This window comes from Homarus americanus, unplaced genomic scaffold (assembly GCF_018991925.1).
Source record: "Homarus americanus isolate GMGI-L3 unplaced genomic scaffold, GMGI_Hamer_2.0 scaffold16430, whole genome shotgun sequence".
In the NCBI taxonomy this organism is placed as follows: Eukaryota; Metazoa; Arthropoda; class Malacostraca; order Decapoda; family Nephropidae; genus Homarus; species Homarus americanus.
This window is the reverse complement of record NW_024729259.1, coordinates 2,975,147-3,000,280: the sequence shown is the minus strand read 5'-3', so window position 1 is coordinate 3,000,280 and position 25,134 is coordinate 2,975,147. Positions and strand designations below refer to the sequence as shown.

At 41.7% G+C, this 25,134-nt stretch overlaps 1 protein-coding gene across 4 annotated transcripts in view; it reads right to left on the bottom strand.

Annotated features, from left to right (window-relative positions):
* The window catches only part of LOC121866404 (beta-1,3-glucan-binding protein-like), a 36,157-nt gene extending 11,382 nt beyond the window's left edge, over positions 1 to 24,775 (bottom strand). Inside the window, exons 1-8 of one of the 4 annotated variants that reach the window (XR_006088970.1) lie at positions 24,672 to 24,775; positions 8,063 to 8,116; positions 7,464 to 7,576; positions 6,879 to 6,953; positions 6,458 to 6,648; positions 5,367 to 5,422; positions 4,451 to 4,528; positions 357 to 459 (exon numbers count right to left, since the gene is read on the bottom strand). Coding sequence is in view for 3 of the 4 variants with exons in the window: in XM_042366057.1 (XP_042221991.1) it covers positions 357 to 459; positions 4,451 to 4,528; positions 5,367 to 5,422; positions 6,458 to 6,648; positions 6,879 to 6,953; positions 7,464 to 7,576; positions 8,063 to 8,111 (665 nt within the window). In the remaining variant the exon portion in view is untranslated. The remainder of the gene's footprint in view (positions 1 to 356; positions 460 to 4,450; positions 4,529 to 5,366; positions 5,423 to 6,457; positions 6,649 to 6,878; positions 6,954 to 7,463; positions 7,577 to 8,062; positions 8,117 to 24,671) is intronic. The other 3 variants (XM_042366057.1, XM_042366056.1, XM_042366058.1) reach the window with 3 other exon arrangements.
* Between the last annotated feature and the right edge of the window lie 359 nt (positions 24,776 to 25,134).

Genomic DNA, 25,134 nt, shown 5'->3' with positions numbered 1-25,134 from the left:
TTCTCAATTAATGAAATGAACAAAGGAGTTAGAACCTATCTCGATGAGTGAACGTAAAGAAATATGTTAATCATTGATTTTCCGACAACTTGTGAAAAATTAAAGAAAGTCATCATGCATGAGTGATGATACCGCTTGTTGTCCCTGGGGAGGTCTTAACCAGGGTCCTCAACAAATTTCTTGCAACAGTTTTCATTAGCTACAAATAACAAGCATGTATCTTGCATGTATGGGTGTTTTATAAGTTTAATGACATTCACTACATTTAAGTATGACTTCCATATTGTAATTAGAATTTTAATTTGATGCAGTTTTGTTCCTTATACAGCTAAAAATGAGTGGATCAGATCACTTACTATTTAGTATGAGTCTTTTGGTACATGTTTAGTTGCCAATAAGGTCCCCAGTGGAGTGTTGTGCTTCCATACTGGTTTCCTAGGGTGCCATAGTCACTGTTACCTAAAGTGAGGAGAAAAAGGATCATAAAAAATGGGTCTGGACTAAAAACAGTTGACCCCATGGCTGTTGACAGATAAGAAAGTACAGTATACAAATTAAGGGGGATCACCCATGGCTAACAGCCTAATACCCTTGAAAGGCATGGATCAGGAACTTTGGGATTCATAATATATGCTGTGCAATTTTTATAAATTTCGGAAGAATCAAGTGCACAAACATTTTAGACGGCAGACAGACAAACAGTCCTGTGGCCTGGGGGGTAAAACCAAACAATTGAAACAGTTGTATCATACGACTTAAACCTTTTGAGTTAAATATTACAAAACCTTTAGAAGAAAAGGCACAACATTCAAGTTTATAAATATGCTACATCAATAACAGTATACAAGACAGTACAGGGATAAGAAAGTCTTTAAACTGCTAGGGGAACATATGGGCACGGGGATGAGGGAGACTGCAGAGGGAGCGGGTAAGCAAAGTGAAAGATTACAGGGAAATAGTGTTAGGAATGATGACAAAACTAAATTAGACAGGCAGTTTAAACATAAACGCGGTAAAGGGAGGACTCAGAACACGACTAACTTAAATGTCTACTACGCGAATAGTAGAAGTATGAGAAACAAAATGGATGATATTAGGGCCTTGGTATGTACCGAAAAAATCGATATAATAGCATTCACTGAAACATGGATCAACCTAGACTTACATGAGTTACCTGTCGAATACCAAATTGCGGATTACAAATTGTTCCATACCGATAGGCCATCCAGGAAAGGATGCGGAGTAGCCATCTGTGTCAGGGATAATCTGAAGTGCGCAATAAATAAGGAAATAAAAACTGAGCGGAATACAGAAACAATTTGGATAGAATTAATCGACGGCTGGGAAAAATTAATCATAAGACCTCCCAATCTTGATAGTGTTAATGAGCGACTTATCTCGGATGAAATGCGCAGGTCTTCCATACACAACAAAGTCTGTATAGTAGGCGATTTTAACCTTGGCCAAATAGATTGGACTGACCTTACGGGTAACTCGGTATCAGAGGATTTCCTCAAAACGATCCAGGACTGTTTCCTAAGTCAACATATAACCGAACCCACCCGGGGTAATAATATACTCGATTTAGTTCTGTCGAACAGAGAAAACTTCATTAGCAATGTCGAGGTAGGGAACGAACTTGCAAACAGCGATCACAAAGAAATTAGATTCCAGTTAGATTTTCAGGTCAGACGTAAAGGGAATTCCATTAAAGTCTCAGATTTCAGAAGGGCAAACTTTGATAGTTTAAAGAGGCAGCTGAGAGAGGGGGTGTCACGCTTGAATGTGAACCTGACAGATGACACGGACCTGATAACGAGATCTGAGATTGCTGAGTTCCACGACAATTTAAATAATGAGTTACTTAATGCACAAAGGCAGAACATACCATACAAAAAACTCAGATCAGACAACAATGACCCTAAATGGATAAATAATTAAATACATAAATAATTATTTAAAGAACATTATTGGCCAAAGGAAGGCTATAGGTAGAAGGATAAATCGTGGCGAAACTTACCTCCAGGAGTATTACAAGGAATTGGCCGGTAGGGTCAAGACCGAGATAAGAAAAGCCAGGAGGAACTATGAACTGAAGATAGCAGGGGAGGCGAAAACAAACTCCAAAAGATTCTACCAAATGTATCAAACTAAAACACAAGATAAGATTGGACCAATCCGTTGAGATACAGGCGAGCTAACTGATAACGACGGAGAAATGAGCAATAATCTGAATAAATATTTTTCAACAGTTTTCACCACCGAAAATTTAAACATGATACCCGAGGCATCGACTCTATTCAGAGATAGTGAAGAAAACAAATTAAGCGAGATAGTAGTGACTAGTAACGATGTTAATAAGCAAATAGACAAGCTGAAGCATAATAAGTCACCTGGTCCCAATGAGATATTTGCCAGAGTATTAAAGGAATGTAAGGATGAGCTAAGTATGCCCTTAGCAAAATTGTTTAACATGTCATTAAAAACAGGTGTAGTACCAGAATCCTGGAGGATAGCGAATGTAATACCGATTTTCAAGAAGTTGGGATAGATCACTATCCTCTAACTACCGCCCAATCAGTCTCACATCAATAGTAGGTAAATTACTAGAATCAATTATTTCAAACTCTATTCGAAACCACCTGGAGAAGCACAAGTTGATCAATGATTCCCAACATGGCTTCACAAGCGGGCGTTCATGTCTAACTAATCTATTAACATTCTTTTCATCAGTTTTCGAATCGGTGGACGAGGGGCACAATTATGATGTGGTATATCTCGACTTTAGGAAAGCCTTCGACAGAGTCCCCTACGAAAGACTAATTAGAAAGGTAGAAGCGCATGGCATCAAAGGTAATATCCATAAATGGATTAGGGCGTGGTTAAGGGACAGGAAACAGAGAGTGAGCATAAACGGCACTAAATCGCATTGGAGCAACGTCACTAGTGGAGTTCCTCAAGGCTCAGTACTAGAACCATTATTATTTATTATATACATAAACGACATAGATATCGGCATAGACAGCAACACTACAGCAAAACTACAGGAAGATCTAAACAAATTTTTCGAATGGTCGGAAAAATGGCAAATGAAATTCAATGTGGACAAATGTAAAGTACTCAGTATAGGAGATGTGAACAGGGAAACCAGTTACCAGATGAATTACGATGCCATTGTGGAATCCGACTGCGAGAGAGATTTAGGAGTAATGATAAGTAGGAATCTTAAGCCGAGTAAACAATGTGTTTTTGCTCGTAACAAGGCTAATAAAAGTACTTGGGTTCATACAAAGGAGTGTTATTTACAAGACTAGCGAGGTCATCTTAAGATTATATCTAGCGCTTGTGAAACCTCACCTGGATTACGCAGTTCAGTTCTGGTCACCGTTTTACAGAATGGATATAGAATCATTGGAAAGAATCCAGAGGAGAATGACAAGACTAATCCCGAGCATTAGGAACCTTGAATACAGAGACAGGTTAAAGCATCTTAATTTGCACTCCCTCGAGAGACGTAGAGTGAGGGGCGACATGATAGAGGTGTGTAAATGGAAGTCAGGGTTAAACAAAGGGGACATTACAAAGGTACTCAAACTATCCAACCAGGAGCGAACTCGTAACAATGGTTTTAAATTAGACAAATTTAGTTTCCGGAGTGAAATAGGTAAACACTGGTTTGGAAACGGAGTGGATGAATGGAACAAGTTACCAAATAACATCATTAACTTGAATACGCTGGATAGCTTCAAACATAGGTTGGATGCATATATGAGCAATAAGGGTTGGGTATAAACGGGACTGCCCAGTATGGGTCAATTTCCCGCTGCAGTTTCCTCCATTCTTATGTTCTTATGTTCTTATGGATCCTAAAAATTTATCCCCAAAGTTTATTTCACCTGAGGATTAAACACCTTAATATTACTTGGGGAGGTTATATTAGGTAAGGTTATACTGTACCTACATTAAGTTATGATGTTAGGTTAAATTAGGTTGGAATATGTTAGGTTATGCTAGAATAGGTTAAATTAGGGTGTTTAATCATCAGGTGATATAAGCTGGGATTAGGTCAGGTAGGTTAGGCTAAGCTAGATTATGTTACATTAATTTAGTGTTAATTACTTTAGGTGAAATAAACTAAGGTTTGGTCAAGTTAGGTTAGGCAAGGCTTTATTATATTTGGTTAAGCTAGACTTGATTACTTTAGGTTAGGTTAACATTTGGGTGTTTAACCCTTTCGAGGGCAGCCCCACACTTAGGAACTTTATTTTATTCTGATTAATGCCAAACGATTTTATTCAGCTGAGAGAAACTCCTGCCTTCTAAAGGATCAATTATCAGTTGAAATAAGCCAGGGTTGTTCATCTATAGTACTGTACATGTGATCCTATAAGAGATGCTACAATGAATTACCCTATTAGTTGGGTCACAAGAAGTGCCGTAGTTTACTCACCGCGAGACTCGACAATATCAATCTCACCACTGGCTGGCCATAGACCATAGGGCCAGTTTCTAGGCAACAACCACATAGCTGTAAGCAAATAATAAATAAGAATTCAAAGAAAAATGTATAAAAAAGTAATGAAAGTGAAAGTATGACTGCCCATTGGGGACAGTGGATACAGCACACTGTATACAGGTACACTGTCCTAAGCCTTCAGTACACAAGGAGGCAGCATGGCTGGTACTGCACTCAGCCACATCCACTTTCCCAAATTGTAAACTAAGGTAATAGGTACCCTTTTACAGCTGGATGAACTGGGATCGTCCAGGATCGACCCCCCAACCCATGGAACATGAAATGAGTGCTGTATCCACTTGTCCATCACATTCCAAACCAGTTTTTCAAATACAGGGTATATAAATATAATACTGAGCTTTAAATTCAGGAGGGACAATAAAGTTCACTAAGTAACAAAGAATGGCTAGTAAGCTGATAAGTGGTGAAATGATAAATTAAGAAATAAAATTAGATAAAATTGTACGTACAACCAATCAACTGGAATGATATTAGACAATTAGACAGAAAATACCAATACAGTAGATAGATTTTAAAATATAATTTTCTTTGCAAAAATCAGAGTACCGTTCTCATATGTGAGGGTTGGTGACCACAGTCCTCCACTTAAACAATCTTGGGCCATTCTTACCAGAATAAAAAAATTAGTCCTCTCCTTCAGTAATACTGTGTAGTTTTGCAATAATTCAGTTTATATTTATTAGTACTCTATATCAATTGTTATTGTTATTATCATAATTTTAATGTTTATATTCACTACTACTGTTTTATTGTTATTAGGTACTTGTGTTCTTCTATATATGGGATCTCTGTAAATGACCTGACCACTCCCCTCGCCCCTGTAACTCACCTGGCCACAACCAGGCCCCGCTAGGCATCTTGGCTCGAATCTCGATGCGGCCGTACCTGGAAAAGGAAGTACTTAATCAGGGATCACATGAAGATAAGCCCCTCCTGTTTATTTCACTCGATGATTAAAACACCCGAATGCTATCTTGGGATTAGGTTAGTGCTAGGTTTAGATTGTGATGGATTAGATGAGGTTATGGTAGATTTGGTTGGATTAGCATTAGATTAGCTTAGGTTAGAATTAGAATGGTTGATAAGGTGAAATAAACTGGGGGGTCTAATTTTTACGTGATCCTGAGAGTCTTGTAAATACTTCTTTCCTGTTCACAACCAAACTCTTATGATTTGGTTGAACATATAAAAAAACTACATCTCAAAAAAATTTACATATTCTTCACGATAAGGTCATTTAAAACGAACAAAATACAGGTAAAGATGCAAACAGCCCCTGAACACCTCATCACAGGAAGTAATTACTGTACTGTACTACCATCCCTCCTCATCCCTCTATATTCTTCCCCTTCCTCTGCCCTTCTCTCCCTTCTTTTCTCCATATTATCTCCATCTATTCTTTCTAGTATCTCACCCTTCCTTTTACCCTCCTTCCTTATTCTCCCCCTATTCTCTTCCCCTCCCCCCCTTTCCTTTACAGGGGCGGATCCAGGAATATCAAAACGGGGGTCCAAGAAGTTAAGGTGAAGAAATATGGCGAGCGCAGCGAGCCCACCCAGCTGGGGGAGAGTTTATGGGGGGCGCTGTAAGTCCCACCCCCCACGAAAATCCTTTGAAATCTGACCAATATCATGGGCTTTTGAGGCCGTTTTGAAGTCATGTCCATTTGATACGAGGAGATATTCTGAGGTCAATAGTTATTATTTTTTACTACATAAAAATGTCTTGAGTACAATACTATATTAAAGAAAAAATATTCGAATTTTCTGATAAAAAGGGGGCTTCGGACCCCCAGGAGCCTCCCCCTGGATCTGCCCCTGCTTTACCTCCCTATTCTCTTATCTCCCTATTCCCCCTCCCTTCCCATGTCCTTTCCCTCCCTAATTTCCCTCTTCCCCTTTCCTTCCCTCCCTATTATACCTGAAGGCAAAGTCAGACAAGGTCCTCAGCCTGGCGCTTGTGACGGGGTTGACGATGTTAGTGGCGGTGCCGACCCGGTTACACCCGTAGTAGGAGTTGCCGGTGCACACGTCTCCCCGTCCGTTCATTCCCCACAGATTGAGATCACCACTAGTTAGGAACTCTTCAGATTTCCACTCGGATGTGAGACCCTGCAGAGAGAGACGCCAGGGAGAATGCTTGGAGATCAAGAGGAATGCTGTGAGGTCCGGGGGAATGTTGAGAGGTCAGGAGAAGAATGTTATGAGGTCAGGGGGAATGTTGAGAGGTCAAGAAGAAGAATGTTATGAGGTCAGGGGGAATGTTGAGAGGCCAGGGGGAGTTTGGAAGGAAAACAAATATAAATTAAAGAAAAAAGGAAGAAAGAGAGACAGACACTCACCGGCTTAATGAACAATGTTGAATTTCTGGTGTAACTCACGCTCCTGTTATTCACGTAAACCTCGAACTCCCAATTCTGTAGAGAGAGTGGGGTTCCTTGTGAGTTCGTCACTCATCAGTGTCACTTATTGCATTATGGTAATTTACCTCACCACCATCATCAGTGTCACTCACCCTACCACCATTAGTGTATCGTTCATCAGTCACTCAATGTTACTCAACCCATCACTCATCAATCACTCACGGAAACTTATCCCACCACTCATCAGTCACTCACGGTAACTCACTCCACCACTCATCAGTCACTCACGGTAACTCACGCCATTACTCATCAGTCACTCACGGTAACTCACCCAACCACTCATCAGTCACTCGCACACCACATCATCAAACACATCACGGAAACTCACTCCATCACTCATCAGTCACTCACGGTAACTCACCCCATCACTCATCAGTCATTCGCGGTACCTCATGACATTACTCATCAGTTACTCACGGTAACTCACTCTTTACTCATCAGTCACTCACGGTAATTCCCCGTCACTTACGGAAACTCACTCCTCAGTCACTCACGGTAACTCACCCCGCCACCGGACATGGTAATCTCATGCTCCCAGGCGTCGTGGTCCAAATAGTCGAAGTCATCACTGAATATCATACAGGGGAAGGCAGTGCAGTCCTTAGGGTCCACCACATCTGTAGGTGCCGGGGAGAGAGGCTTCAGGTAACGCCGTCACCTAACTCGCTATACACTACACTACCGTCACCTAACTCACTACACACACTACCCGTCACCTAACTCACTATACAGTACACTACCGTCACCTAACTCACTATATAGTACACTACCGCCACCTAACTCACTGTACACTACCGTTAGCTAACTCACTATACACTACACTACCGTGACCGTCACCTAATTCAATATACAGTACAGTGTACACTATCGTCACCTAACTCACTATAAAGTACACTACCGTCACCTAACTCACTATACAGTACACTATCGTCACCTAACTCATTACACACTACTGTCACCTAACTCACTATACAGTACACTACAGTCACCTAGCTCACTATACAGTACACTACCGTCACCTAACTCACTATACATACACTACACTACCGTCACCTAACTCACTACACACTGCCATCACCTAACAAACGTAACTCTGGTCTTACCAGCAGCGAAGACCCCGCAGGCGAGGTACAGCAAAAACAGCAAAATCATCCTGTCTGTTGAGAAATAAACGAGAGTGAAATATAACCTTGGGAGTCAAACCAGAGATAATTGCTGCTGAGAGATAGGGAAAGAGAGAGAGAGGTAAAACTAATTTTGGACATAGAGTATACAAGGCATACAAAATTAAGCTCGTGAAATGAAGCCTATTTAGAAAGGCGAGGCGACCTTTGGTACTACTTGGGTGCATATACTGTACAGTACAAGTAGTAAGGTATAAAAAGTGCAATTTTGGATTATAATTAGAACTGTGCAGACTAGGAAGTTCATTGCAGGCAGTAAACTTTCTTGGATTATAAGATTTCTCTAATACATCCGATTAAAACATATTTCAGTAAATTGTCTACCATATTTTAAGCATTTTCTTATTTTCTCGTTTTGGATAGATAAAGACGTTTCAAGGATGTGGAGATGCTACACATACATAAATACATACTACAGTACTCAGTTAAATGGCCATACAAGTTTACAATTGATTCAGCATGTATACAGGTATAGAGAACGCATAATATACAGTGGGCATAGACAGTGTAGGTACTGTATAAAAACAACGTACTGTACCTAGACAGTGCAGGGATACAAGCAAGGATAAACAGTCGGGAAATCAACCAAGGTCAGCCATCAGTGAGTGTGTGTCCAGCAACCCTCCTACCGTACACACTCGCCAGCCAGCCTTCGCTGTGATTGGACGTCTCTCCAGACCCCTCACTGCCAAGCCAGCCAGCCTGTCTCTTACCGTTGACGAACTGAACTCAACGACCATCTCACTAACCATCACTTTGACACGTGAGAAGCTTGTTCCAGACAACGCCCTTTCTGTGCCTCCCCACTGATCAGGGGTGACTCCTGATCAGAGGCGGCCCTGATTGGGTGCTCTGTAACGGCTTCTTGCAGCGGACTTCTGCCACGACCCCACCGGTGTTACTTACACCAGTGGCTATTCTTCCTCTTTTCTTCCTTCTTTTTCGCTCTGGTCTGGGGACCTGCACCCTAAAGGTGTATTCGTCCTTGGGTCCCCCCCTGTAACTGTTCACCTCCCTCCTAGGAGTTTGTGAACAAGAAAGGGGGCAGGAGCAGTACCCATCCCTCTGCCGAGCCTTCCTGGATAACCATGATCGTGCGGGTCCACCCGGGAAGGGGTCGCATATCCCGCATGCTCCCCCAAGTAGGTACACTAGGGCTTACGCCTATAACTGAGCAGATTATATAAACACTAGGAAAGTAGGCTCCCCTAACGGGGCTTCTGGGAGAAAGACATTGGAACCACCCCAAGACCACTCGACCATCAAGCGGCGGTGGGGGGTGTTGAAATTCCTTTGTTAGGTCACTCTCCCGGAATAGGTAGGACACAAGCTTCGCCCCACGTAACGGTGGCCTTACCCACCACTGGACGGATGGAAAAAATGACGACCCAAGCATGACAAAGACAACGAGTAACAGGATTCGGGTGCGCTCCCTTCGGGGAGAAGTATACGAAAAAAGAAAAGAGGAATTAGGCACAATTCTATGCGCACGCCTAGGAATTAAATTCGCCGCTCTAATAGAAGCAGAGGACTCTTTCATAGTGCTTTGCATAGAAGAAAACGACGTCGATCTCATGTTATCAACTGAATCGATAGACACACTAAAAAGAGATAACTTCGAAATAGCCATCCCACCACAGCTTAGAGCTTAGAAGTCAATTGTTATCAAGAGATTGGATAAGACCATTACCAACAATTCCCCAATTGATATAGCACAAGAATTAGAACAGAAAAACACATGGGCAAAAGTCGAAGAGGTGGTACTGCTCCCCAGGGCTCCAGCGATGATGAAAGTAAGATTCAAAGAAATCGCCATGGCCCAGAAGGCACTAGAAAACGGAATTTGCATCTCCCACTACCACCTTTCAAAAGACCAAATCGAACAAGAAAATTTATATCCTATAACACCTTGCTGGATATTTTATCAATATAACCATGTATTAGCCAAGTGCCCTAATAAAGACAAAAAGTACTGCTCGGAATGGGGAGCTGAAGGGCACACATTCAGGGAATGTAACGACAAAGAAAATCCAAAATGTCTGAACTGCAAAGGACCTCACCGCACTTTTGCAGCACGATGCCCAGTATGGAAGGATATCATCAAAGACATGAAGGAAAAGGAAAAATCGAACAGACATATAGAAACTGACCCAACCAAAACCTATGCTGCAATAGCAAAGTTGCAAGACACTACTTCTTAAGTGCTAGACAAAACCAACGCAGAAAACACTTACTTGAAGCTAAGTGAAGGTCTACCCTTCACCATACTAGCCACACTAATACATGCCCACATAAACAACGTGGCTAACCCGGGAACATTCGGAAAAAACTTTCAGAGAAACGTTTGCAGCGAACAACCAACCACAGGTAAACTCCCAGACAATGCCCCATCAGCAGACATTTTCAAAATAATAACCGAAAACAGTCTAGGAATCACCAGCAAAGAAAGGGTAGATAAAATAACACAACAAGAAAAATGAACAGAAGCAGAGACTGCAATGGATACAACCCACTCCCAACTAAACACAACACGCTACGAGACCCTAGAGAACACAATCGACCAATCAACGAAGTCAACACCAGCAAGACCACGTAGAGAGAACCCTACTGATCAGTGGCCAGCATAGGAATTAGGTTTTACTCAGTCAACTCCCAGCCAACAGTAACAAAAGAGAGACTGTTAAAATATATTAAAGAAGGAACAACCAAATACACATACGAAGACAACAGGGTAGAGGAGGGATTCATAGAAACATTAATACGTGGTGGAAAATTAAGCAGCAAATACAACAAAATCGAGAGCGTAGACTTATCAAAATTCAAGAAAATAAGAACGGGACTGAAGGAGGAGAGACAGAGACTCTCCCCCGTAGAGACCCGAGCAACCAAACAACACGCACCTGACTTATTGTATCTTGAACGATGTAATTACTTCATTGAATCAGGTGTGCTTGAGGACATTCTTGCTGTTTATCCCAAATTTGCTAGCCCACACTGATTAGTCTTCAATTAGAATATGACTCCAATGTATGTGATCCACTGACCTATATATACTGCTAATGAATATGATGTATTTCCTTTTTTGTGTACGAACCTCTGTCCTGCATGGCAATGAACAGTGGCATTACCCATATGAATCTAACCTATATATAGTGTCAATGAATATGATGCATTCTTTGTGTGCGAACCTCTGTCCTGTATGGCAGTGAAGAGTGACATTACCCACATGAATCTGACCGACGTATATGTATGTATGTGTGTATATGTGTATGTGTGTGTGTGTGTATGTGTGAATATGTGTATATATATGTACATGTATATGTGTATGTATATGTGTATATGTATGTATATGTGTATGTGTGTGTGTACATATATGTATATGACTGTCAATGAATATGATGCATCTCTTTGTGTACGAACCTCTGTCCTGCATGGCAGTGAACAGTGACATTACCCATATGAATCTGACCTCTATACATTTATAGCTGTTAATGAATATGATGTATTTCTTTGTGTATGAACCTCTGAATTACTCAGAATAGGCAAACTGTACTACAAGCTCTGCCAATAAATTTGTTAAACTAAAAAAACTAACACGCACCAAGTTCCCGCACGATTACGCAAAACAGAACACTGAAAATAATACAACACAACGTACTGGCCTGGACAAATACAATAGCTCACGAATTATACAACAACATATATCGTACCCAAGACCCAGACGACATCATATTAAATTCTCACGGCAGGGGTAATTCAAATAGAATTAAGATATTCAATTACACAGTGTATGATATGGACACAAAGTAGTACCTTGAGCTGTGTATTATTATATTACTCTTATATTACTCCATTAATTATGTATAGTAAATTATTACAGAACATGTATTAATTCTATGTAATATTCCCATTTATTGTGCACCATATTATGTATATAAATTATCATATTTATAATTTATGTATTCAGCTTGTGAATGCTGGCATCTGTACATCCCAGCGCGCAGTAATACATAGAGAGAGTGAAGACAGAGCCCTTGTGGTTTGGACGCGAGCTTCTGGGTCCCCTCTGTATATATATATCTCCCGTACGAGAATAGAACCTACTTTTAAGAGAACAAGTGTTTGTGTATACCCTCAGTAGTATAGAACATTTTGTGGGTATTCAAGACAAACGTCAGACACAGTATACCCCAAAAACAGCCAAAATCCGTTACAAAATGGAATTGCCATAGCAATTAAAAGAAGAATAAAACATAAAATCCATGATACATTTCAAGAAAACTTTCTGGCAATTAAAATTAACAGCACAACGGGTCCAATCATAATCGGCACCTGCTACCTCCCTCCAAGACGACCTGTCTTTCCAATAGCAAACGTGCTCAGATTGATGAGGAGGAACATACCTGCATACTTTCTGGGTGATCTCAACGCTAGACACCGCATACTAGGACACCATACCAACAACGCAGTAGGCCCTGAACACACTAGTGAGCCACGTTGAATCGGCTGCTTGTGCAATTAACCAGTCCGTTCACATATATTTATATTTGGGTTTTAAGTAACGAAACCCAAACGGTACTTCCTTTGTTTTATTATAAAAGGTTGTATATATAATTCCTGAGTGTAGATCAACCGTAAGTCTCACTGTCTAGGAGTGAATGAGAAGGGGACGGCGTTTATGTATTATAAACGTTAGGTCACGTCCTTACGATATAAGTTGAGGTGAGCTACTGACTGTGAGGACCTCGCAGTGCGGGTTTACAGAAATGCTGAGCTATGGGTCTCGCCCTCTTGGGAGTGTTGCCCTCTCACGTGTCCAACTCATGTCTTACTCATAGACAGTGGAAAGTTACAGGGGGTGAATCTGAATATAATATCAGATGTATTGACCCATTTATATAATATGTTCTGTTGATGAGACAGGGGCCTATTACATGGCTCGGTCACCTACCAGCCAAGCTCCGTGAGGCCTAAATAACTCACAGAGTACAGTACATCCTAGACAACCCTAACCATGTTATAAACAGATATGTAGACACTAAGCTGGGGATTCTATTACTGTAGGGATATTCGCTACTACAGGGGACCTAGACTTTAGTGTCGTACCGGTTAGTATGTTATGAAAAATGTTGAATTTGGATGATACTGCCCTGTAATAACAGAACAGGAACATAATTGCCAGAATTAACAAAATAGTGGGAATCGTAAGACTTGGTAGTGCAAATTCCTGTGGTAAGTAAAATGGCAATTTATTTTCCAAATCAGCAAAATGTGTCTCGTTCAAGAAGGCTAAAACTTTTAATTTCTCTGATACTATTTGAATATCCTTGATAGTGAAATTCATTATAGGAAGTTGAATTAAAGCAGACTTGAGTTTTCGATTTAACGCAAAATGCTGATGAGTAGGCAAGGTCCGTAATGTACTACAAGTGATTTCACAGTAATCCGGAGCCTTGTAATGCCCTTTAACAACTAGCTGCTTAACACCATTTTGGCATTTTAAAATTACAGTAGTGAGATTTGGAAAGAACAAATACTGCACATTGTGAAGATGAGCGTGGAACACAGTCTTTAGACTAACTGGCCTATAACTGCATTGAGCTAACGCTGTGCGTACATTTGGTTGTATGACTGCCAATTCACATATTCCCTCTGCAGCAGGAATAAATGCAAACATGTAGGCTGGACATACGTGTAGGTGTAGATAAGACGACTTACACCGTGACAGTACCTCAGAATCCTCTATTGATAGCAAAGAATATTCTTCATCTACTAAGAAAAGTTCTTTAGGCCTATTTAGGGTATACAGTGTGTCGTTCACAAACCAGGGGAAGGGTTCTAAATGCCATTCATTAAACTCATGTTGCCCTTGCATAGGAATGTGGATCAGAATTGCATTGTGCATGAGGGTTGACTCCAACAGTGGGTAATAATATTGAACCTCATTTTCATTGAAAATAGGAGTTAAATGATACTGCAACTTGGCTATTTTAAAGCTTCAAGAAGCGTCTGCACAGGCACAAGCTTCGCGTCCACACGTCCTATCCCGGCATCTACAATGCTGTCTATTAGTTCATTTTTTAGAGGTTACAATTTTATGAACTGAAATTTCAGCAGCATGCAAATATTCTATGAAGTAAGGGAGCCAGTCTAATGTCGGGATTGCTTTCCGTAACCTAGTAACAATCCTCGAAACTTGGTTAGACTCCACTATGATTGCATTAACCTTTGATTCTAGAGCAGTAATCGCGTGAAAGGTTTGAGAAATAATACGATTCTGTTGAGATACAGCCTGAACGACAACGTTCATTCGGTCCCCCAATTTACCTACATCATCGGCCGTTGCCGTGCCAAACAAGGCGCTTTGGATGAGACCCACAAAATTAAAGAGACCCCTTTTTCGTCGTGCCTGAGAATGCACTTCTTGAGCAAGATCCGCTTGAGATGCAGGTAGATTTTTTCCAACATCGACGAGAAACTCGCGAAGGTTCTGGAGACGAAAGTGTAGAAGGTCTATAGTTTGTGAAACTATTGTCGAATTCTTCGAAGCTGTGCTGAGACCATGAAGGTTGTCCAATGCCGATTGCAGTTGGCCGTCGACGTTTTCCATCTGACGCGGAAGTTGGAGTAGTGGCTGTAGTTCATACTTGATGTTCACCACGTCCTCAACTATGAAAACGCGTCCGAGAGGTGCCACAAGTGCACCTGGTTTGAGGACTGATGTGGACATTTCCGTCAACCCAACGGTGCCACAACAGAGTAGAAGCAACACACTGACGATCCAAGCCATTCTGTCAGGAATTACAAACGAGTTAACGCCTACTCGCAGAACGTAGTTTCATACAATAGTCATTTGGGACATTTTGCTTCTGGACAGTCTGTAAGGATGTATCAATCACATCATCATCAACTGGAGGTAATACATTTATCTGGGTCTTCTTCAGACGATCCGCGTGCACGACATCTGCGATCTGTGCATTAGGCTTCCAAATTTTGAATTTGTTGCCTGCTTCTTTTGAGATTATGCGGAATGGACCAGAAAATTTTGCAGAAAGTTTGGAGTTCCTTTCAGGTTCTCTTAACATAACAGCGTCCCCAACGTTTAATGCGGCAGGTTTACCATGTTTATGTTGTTTGATGATCATTTCGGCGCGTGACGCCGCTAGATGTGATCGTACTTGGATATGAATATCTGTAAAGACATGAATTTGTTTTGCCGCGAAATCATCCGTATTATAAACCGGGTATGGCGCATCTGTAAGGATGTCATAAGGCAGACGTTTATCTGTACCATAGACAATATAGTAAGGTGTTTTGCCCGTAGAGCTATTAACTGACCCATTTATAGACGCTGCAACCTGGGGTAACCAACCCTCCCATGCGTATTGAAAACCACTGACAATTGGACGCAGTATTTCTAGGATTTTACGATTGATTCTTTCAACAAGGCCATTAGCCTGTGGATGATAAGCTCTCACAAAAGTTTGTTTAATACCATATTGTGCACATATATGCTCTAATAGCTGATTCTTGAACTGTGTTCCATTGTCAGAGAGCAGAACTTTAGGCGTAGTATATGGACATATAAGATTCATCACTAATGCATAGGCTACTGCTTCGGCCGTTTTGCTTTTTAGTGGGACCAAGACCACGAACCTTGAAAAATGATCCACACACACTAAGACGTATCCTGATCCCTGATGACTCATTGGGAGTTATAACAAGTCAATAGCGACTGTGTCAAACGGACGGTCTGGTGTAGGATATTGTAGAATCGGGGCAGGTGATCCTGTTGATCCTTTATGTTGAGCACACGCCAAACAATTAGCTATGTGTCATTCTATGTCTTTCTTCATAGTGTTCCAGAAATACTTCTTAAGTAAATCCGCTAAGCATTTATCACGATCTTGGTGACCTGCCTGTGGGACATCGTGGAACAATGTCAATACTGCTTTGCGCAACGTGTCAGGTACGACTATTTGAGACACATTACCCTCAGGAGATTTTCTCGTCCTATTGAGTATGTTATGTCGTAATTCAAACTGACTTAAGGGAAGAAATAACTTGGGGAGTTTAACATCCTCACCGGATTCGAGAGCAAAAATAACAGCTGACCAATATGGGTCGCGTCGTTGCTCATCTTCCAGTTGCGAAAGAGTGAATGTTGATACAGGCATGACTGGTGCTATATTTCTTGACAGAGCGTCGGCGACAACATTCGCCCTCCCAGGTAAATACCTAAATTCGGGGTCAAACTCTTGAATTGTCAGATACCAGCGTGGTAGTCTGCCTGATAAGTTTCTGCCATGGAACAGTTCGGTGACTGCCGCATGATCAGTAAAAACAGTTATCTTGTAGCCAAAGATAATGTCTTTGAACTTCTTAAGTGCCCACACAACGGCTAACGTTTCTAAATGCGTCACCGAATACCGTGTTTCAGCATCGATTAGTTTGCGACTTGCAAATGCTATCACTCTAAACATCCTACGCGTATCCTCTTGCATGAGCACCGCTCCGACTCCAATTCCTGAAGCGTCAGTACAGAGAGTGAAATGTTGAGTGAGTGTAGTCTGGGAATGCTAGAATCGAGGCATTGGTTAGCGCTGTCTTTAATGCCGTAAAACTTTCTTCGTGTTCAGCATCCCATATAAACATTGCATCTTTTTTGAGCAACCTCGTTAGGAACGATGCTAATGTTGCATAGTTCTTGATAAAGGAACGATAATAACCAGATAAACAGAGAAAGCTACGCACATGATCATTTGAGGTAGGACGCTGGAACTGAGATACAGCTTTGACTTTATCATTAACTGTATGCATGCCCTCACCGTCAACTACGTGACCAAGGAAATGGATTCTGGATTTTAAAAACTCGCACTTCGAGAGTTTTATTTTGAGGCCTGCTGTGGAAAGTTTGGCCAAAACTTCACGCAGTTTAATCAGATGGGAATTGACGTCCTTACTGACTACTATTAGATCATCCAGATAAGTGCAGACTGTTTTACCAATTAGTCCGGCAAACAGGGTGTTGATATTCTTTGAAATGTTAGTGGGGCATTTCTGAGACCAAATGGCATTCGTAGAAACTCAAAGTGGCCTTGAGGCGTGCTAAATGCCGTGATTTCCCGTGATTTCTCATCGAGTGGTATTTGTCAATACCCACTAAGCAAATCTAAGTTGCTAAATACCGCATTATCCTTGCCTAAGGATTGCAATATGTCGCCAAGATAGGCATAGGGTACCTATCAGGGATCGTTTGATCATTTACGCGCCTGAAATCTATAACAGGGCGCCATCCACCATCCTTTTTCAGGACGAGGAATAATGGGCTATTAAAGGGGGATTTTGAGTGTCTAATAACATTCTCATCTAACATACCCTGTACCATATCTTGCACTACAGCGCGCTGGCTATGAGGTAGTCTATAAGCTGGTACGTAAATAGGGTTGGTTCCCTCCTTTAACGCTATATGATGGGATGTTAAACCTGTCTGACCTAGCGTTTCCCCTGGCAAGGCTACTATATGTCTATAGTCGGCAAGCAGCTCTAAAAGGCGTGTCTTGCCCTGAGGATGATCGATCACCTTAACATGTGGCGCTATTTGATCTATCCTGGCCAGTCGAGTCTGTTGGCATTTCGCAACAATACCTCCAATTGGGAATTTAGTAGGTTGCACTTCGACATTGTTGTGATATACTAGAAAAATCACACAAATAACATCCTTGCTTTAAGATTCGTTGAACGCCTGTTCGATTTAGAATCAGTACGTCGGTCAAACCACCAGGGCGTATAGTGCTCAGGGTAGATTCACATGACAGCCCTTTTACCTTGCATGTTTCCGGGAGACACACAACATCTGTGCCAGTGTACACGTTGGGTAGTTCGACAGTTGCTTTGGTGATTTCCTCATTTTGGTAATGGAGAGTACTCTTCAACACTGCTGGTACGATCGTCCAACTCTTGCTGCTGTAATTACGCTGGGAAAGTGTGTGGTTGAGGTCACGAGGTATCTCTGACGCATGATCAGCCTTCCTCTTAATAGGCTTGGAAGACAACACTTTCGTCCTAGCGGTTAGCATAGGTTCAGAATGACTCATTGCTGTGTAGGAAACACCTTTAAACGTAACACTATTATTACGTGGATGAACATCTATCATGTTCTTTCGAAGAGTTGGTAGACCAAGTAACCCGTCGGCTGAAAAATTAAACTGCTGGACTATATAGAAGTCCGCGTAGAAGGGAGAACCACGTCTTGAGAATCTGAGTGGTAACGTCACCATTCCTTTGATGCTCAGCTGAGTACCTGAAACTCCTTCGAGCTCAGCGTTACTACAGTAGGTCTCCAATTGAAGTTGAGGTGAGGGAATTTACGTTGTAACTCGTGATATGATGTCAAGGCCAATACATTAGCGCAAACACCTGTGTCTATATCAAGAGCCAATCTGGTATTATCCACTCTCACCGGCACTGACAACACTTCCACTTTGCTAAGCGCCGCTACTAACGAGGCCGCTATAGAAGTGCTGTGAGGAGGGGTGGGGATTACCCTATCTGTCCCTCTCCTTGTTGTGGTGTGCGCTGGTCTTTCCCCGATGACTTGTCCTGGGGACGTTTCTGCTTGCGTCTATACGACACCTCCGTTTCACTTAGGTCCACTCCCCTAGCCTTTATTAATACATCGCACTCATGTGAACTATGAGATGTCGATTTGTGAAGAGCGCACCATTTGCGCCCTTTTGGGTCAGAGGAGGTGCTGGTTTGGCTCCCTCACTGTTTGACCTTGAGAATGGCTTTGCACCGGGTGTGGCCTTAAAATTTGCACTATTACCTCGGAGCTGAAAACAATCTTCCATTACGTGGCCACGTTTAGTACAATGTGGGCATCGTAACGATGTTTTCTGTTTATATGTCAGGCGGGGAGGAGCAACCGGAGCTAGCTGTGTCGTATATGGAGTCTGGGAGTGAGGTATCTCCGCCATCTGAGGCAGCTGGGGTTGTGGTGACGTCACTGAGGGCTGCGCCAGTAAGGGGCCTGTAGCCTGGGGACAGAGCTTGTTTGCTTATTCCACCATATCTAGGGGTGGTTCATACTGTACTTCCTGTGCCCGGCTATATAAGGGACGACGGACGGAAAGGAGAAAACTTATTAGTTTTATCAATGCTTCCACATTGTCCGATGGCATATCACCCAGTGAGTTGTACCAGTCTGAGGACCGGAAGGTCGATTGCATATCCTGGCGAACCTCGCCTGCAATGTCAACAGAATCGACAGGCGTTTCATTGCGTATACCTGGAGTACAGCAATCCAACCATCTGAATATCCATTGCAGCTGGCCCAGCTGTGACCTACCCTCAAAAATCCCAATTAACGTTCGCTTAAACTTTCCATAGTCAGGGCTTTGCAAACCAAACGCATTCAAACGACTGCCAGCATAGGAACCCTGCGTTATATGGGAACGTACATATGCTTTTTTTTTCTCGTCAGTCGTTATGTGACTAGTGCGCCTGCTATCTTCACATGCACGAATAAAATGTGAGACCATATAATCATCTTGTCCCGTGAAATTTCGAACATAGTCGCCGCGCTGCATGATATTAATAACATTATCAGATTTAGGTGTGGTAGTAATACTGGTGTGAGGGTTAGAGGACGCCATTGTAGTGTTAGTATTAAGCAAGTTAGTATTCTTACTCCTAACAGAAGGCTGGGTTAATAAGGTTGTTACCAATTTAGCAACAGACACACTATCACCTGTAACAGGGGTAACTGCTTTTGTATACTTAGGTGAGGAACTATAGTGATTACCAGATTGTAGGGTACGACGGTTTAAGTCGTCAAATGATTCGTCTATAACTTTCTCACTACTTCCTGTCGACTCATTTAACTGTGCTCCCGACTCAAAATCTATGTCAGTCTGGGCTTTATCATCGACGAGTTGGTTATAAGCAAACAGTTGCGCTAGGCTTTCAATTTCATCTACATTAGACATGGGAACTTAGAAATTATCTATTAGTCCCCTTTGGGTCAATGAATACTTAACAGTAAACAGATCACTTGCCTCTCATTTACAAGACAAATGAATATGAATTGTAGTTAATTATTACACTATCAATAAGAAGACAGACACACAAACCACTGTAAATTATAGGATTTCAATACATTCATCTTACATTCGACACTTTATCATTGAAATAATCCTATCCGACGAACCTATCGGTGTGAAGATATCTCTCGAACGTGTTCATGTGTGTAGAATTATGTAATTTAAATACCTATTTATACAGGGATTACGTCTGTATAGAAAATGTGATCCTTCCAAGAGTTCTGAGTCGAGTGGTGGGTGGAGTGTGGGCGGGGCCTCTTCCTAGTGATGCGTGCGCTGCTCCTGGTTTCCTTGGCAACGATGAGACGCTTCTGCCTTGGTGAGAGACGAGTCCACTTCAACTAGGGGAGTTTCTCCCTCGGCGATCAGAAACTGCTGATGATTGGTTATCACTCTGGTCGTTGCTGGGTCGCTAGCGAAACTGCGGTATGCCAAGTCTTCACAGTCCACGTATATATGGAGATCTTGTATGATGACACGGGAACTTCGTAATTCACACTGACGACACAACAATACTGTTCAGCTGCTAGTGAAATACCAATTGTTAGTCCAGGTTATGAAACCTTTCTTCAACACTGTAACTAGAAAATGCTGAGTGGGGTCTATTTCAACGGGCTCAATCTGGATATGTACCAACAGGCTGTAATATATGTATATTACGAATTCTGCACGTATTTGTATGTGACAGAGATAAGGAGCACTCACTAAATATCGTCTCAATACGGGATATAGTTTTAAACACTCCTGATTATGTAACGCATCACTGCTGTGTGTTTTCAGTTTTTCACAAAACACCGAAGGTGATACGACTACCAGTTTGAAGAATCCGTACACACCGCTTGCCACCTATATGAATCGGCTGCTTGTGCAATTAACCAGTCCGTTCACATATATTTATATTTGGGTTTTAAGTAACGAAACCCAAACGGTAGTTCCTTTGTTTTATTATAAAAGGTTGTATATATAATTCCTGAGTGTAGATCAACCGTAAGTCTCACTGTCTTGGAGTGAATGAGAAGGGGACGGCGTTTATGTATTATAAACGATAGGTCACGTCCTTACGATATAAGTTGAGGTGAGCTACTGACTGTGAGGACCTCGCAGTGCGGGTTTACAGAAATGCTGAGCTATGGGTCTCGCCCTCTTCGGAGAGTTGCCCGCTCAAGTGTCCAACTCATGTCTTACTCATAGACAGTGGAAATTTACAGGGGGTGAATCTAAATATAATATCAGATGTATTGACCCATTTATATAATATGTTCTGTTGATGAGACAGGGGCCTATTACAACGGCAACGTAGTACACCTCGGACAGGAATTCCCCACGTACACTCGTGAACAAAATCCTGTCGCCCCTTCTGCTGCTCCACGAATCCTGTACATTAGAGCACTCCACACAGGATACCCAGATATTGTGTTAACAAATCAACACCACCACCTAAACATACTACTCGAACCTGGCCCAATATCCACTAGTGGTCATCTCCCTATCATAGCCACACTCTCCACAGCCCCAACACAGATCCCGGCCAGACTAAGATTCAACTGTAACCGGGCTAACTGGGAAAACTTCAAACAAGAATTAAATAACCAGCAATCCATACAATTACACAACAGGCACACTTCTCTAAAAGACCAATCACTGGACATATGGTACGAGCACGTTAGCCAGGCCATGGAACACAATATACCCAAGACCACTTACCGAACATTACCACACCCTCAATACTCACACCAATCAAGAATCATACAGACACAGTTTAGCAACCTAATTAAACTAATCTCACAACAAGGATGGACACCAGAACGCAGACGGATATGCAATATAATACACGAACAGTTAAAAAACATCTCAAAAGAAGCATACAACAGGAACTGGCAGAAGCTGATTTCAGAAACGGAAGGAAACTACAGAACCAGTTCTGGCGGAAAATAAAGCACTTTATGGGAACCTCCAGCAACGAGTCTAACTATACAGTAAATAGAAATCAAGTCAAATTAACAGAACCAACCGAACAAGAGCCGGAATTTAGATCTTTCTGGAGTAAGATTTTTCAAATAACCAAAGAAGAAAACTTAAACTTTTGCATGACCACAGAGAGGGAAGTATCCAACCACAAGTCGCAAATAACCCACATTTGGCAATCGAGTCCACAATTGACCTGAATACACTGGATGACATGTCCCCACTAATCAAACCAATCACGGTGGACGAAATAGTAAGAACAATCAACAGTTTTAAGAACAAGGCTCCTGGAGTCAGTAAAATAAATAAACTCGTTTTACAGCAATTACCAAACAACATGGTATTTCTACTAAGAAATATATTCAGTGCATCCACAGCTTCAGGCCACTACCCAAATAAATTTAAGATAGCAATTATCAGATTGATACCAAAACCAGGAAAAGCCCCCACAGCAGTAGCAAACTCCGGGAAAAATTTTGGAAAAAATAATTAACCACCGATTAAGAACACACCTGGAACTAGAATACAAATACAACCCTAGACAACACGGATTTAGGAAACACAGAGGAACAAACACAGCCATAGCACTTATATACGAAAGTATAGCAAACGCAATGCATAATAGAGAACAGTGCAATATAGTTTTAAGGGACGTGGCAAAAGCGTTCGATAAGATCTGGCACTTGGGAATTAAATATAAAATAACCAATCATGAACTCCCTAACAACTTCACCTCTCTACTGTGTAATTTCTTAGACAATAAAGAAGCACACATTATAATAGGCAATCACAAAGGCCCAAGCTTCAGACTTTATAGTGGAGTACCACAAGGAAGTAGCTTATCCCCAACTCCTTACACAATCTACACTTCAGACATGCCGCCACCAACTCACGGTGAATACATTGCATATGCTGATGATGTCACCCAGATCATCCGCCATCCAGGCAAGGCCAAACAGATGATGGCATTAAAAACAGCTCGCGCCATAATACAAATCAATAATTACGAGAAGAAATGGAAAATAAAAACTAATACACAGAAACTGAAAATCATACACATTTCAAGGATAAACCCAGCACCAATCACAGTAAACAACAAAGAAATACAATACTCAAACGAAGGAAAAATACTGAGGCTAACAATAACAATAACAGGAAAAAATAAACACATAACAGAGCGTAATAAACTAACCCAACTAGAGCTTACAAAATTAAGAAGATTCGGGAAAATGGAAGAGAAAATACAAGTACACCTATTTAAAGCACTTGTCCGCCCCCATCTTGAATACCCCCCAATACCATTAAACACGATCAGCCGTACCAACCAATTGAAACTCCAGGCAACACAAAACAAAGCCATCCGCAGAGCCTCCAAACAACGTCCCCCATACACAACCAAAATTAAAGAGCTTCACGAAAAATACAACATTTTACCATTGAACATAAGAACATACAGACAAGCACAGGCAGTATGGCAAAAACTAGAAGTCATGGAAGACGAAATATATAATCGACTAAAAACAGAGGACACCACAAGATCACACAAATGGTGGCGAAAAAGCCTTCTCCATAACCCTCAAGAGCCAGGACTATTGTACAGTAAACAAAAGTAAACAAAAGATGAGAGTATTCTACTAGTTACACGAGGACCTAGTAGACCTCTCCAACACAATAACAAACAACCCCTTGCTCGCTAGCTCAGCCCCCCCCCCCCTGTTCCCTCGAACCCGGGCGACCTCTCAGTGCGGCCTTCACCACAGCCAATCAAATCGTCTCTGCTAGGTGGATAGCCCACCTGCTTTTATTCTCTACTACTTTATTTCCCGTTTCATAACTTTCCTTCTACCTTACCTCTTCTCTCCCTTCCTATGGCAAACCATTACCATTTTATCTCCATTATCATCATCATCATCACCCTCGTGCAGGTGACGCCTGGCTGTGTGCCCGATTTTTTTCCTACACTTGCGCACTATATGAGTGACCTACGGAGAGCCTAGCGGTGTGTGACGAATGCTGTGTCACGTAGTATCACCAATATTTTCGGATTAATACACTATTTTTGTTTACATTTCCAACAATTACCGTTAATATTGGGATCGATAAACGTATTTTTCCTAAATAAAGAACAATAATCTCTTATTCCTTATCATTAAATTTTGCATCATAGGCAAGGCAAAGGATAACAAATTTGAATCTCTTAAATTTAATTTTGTTGAGTTCTTGAGGAAGCTTTTGTGATAGGAAGGATCCACTTTGAACATTACTTTTCTCGTTTTAACACTCCTCATTATATATAATTAATGCTTGTATTTGATATAACAAGAGTGAATTGTATTACTGTCCGTGTATGATGTATACCTGCAATGTCTATATACATACTGAATCTATGTAAACTTGAATGACAATGTTACCGAATATTTATCTATATACATCCGAATCACCAGCTCAGAACCTCTTACCTGTAGTAGCTGGAGTCTGTTATAGTGTCGAGGACGAAGTGTCGAGGGCTTATGTACCCAAGGTCTATGATGAACCCCAACACCTGCCAGGGATGGTTCTGCGCACACCACCAAGCGCATCATGTTCCCAGGCGGGATTCCCTCAGAGATAAAAAGAACTGATCCGGACACAATGGAGACCTCCCCCCCCCCTCCCAGGATTCGTCATGCTGGTACCACTTGCCTCATAAAACACCCTAAATATATTATATTACCTCATAGCTCAGCTGGTAGAGCATCAACAGGCGGTTACAATTTGGAGGTCCCAGGAGTAACTATGGGACACGCAGGTAGCTATGTTGGCGGCGAGAAGTAGGGCACTGTTGGGGGGGGGGGGGCGATTTACCGGTAAGAATCTCAAGTGACGGAAGTGCGGAGTATCAGGACAGAGTAAGAGCACCATACGTTAACGGCGGCATAATGT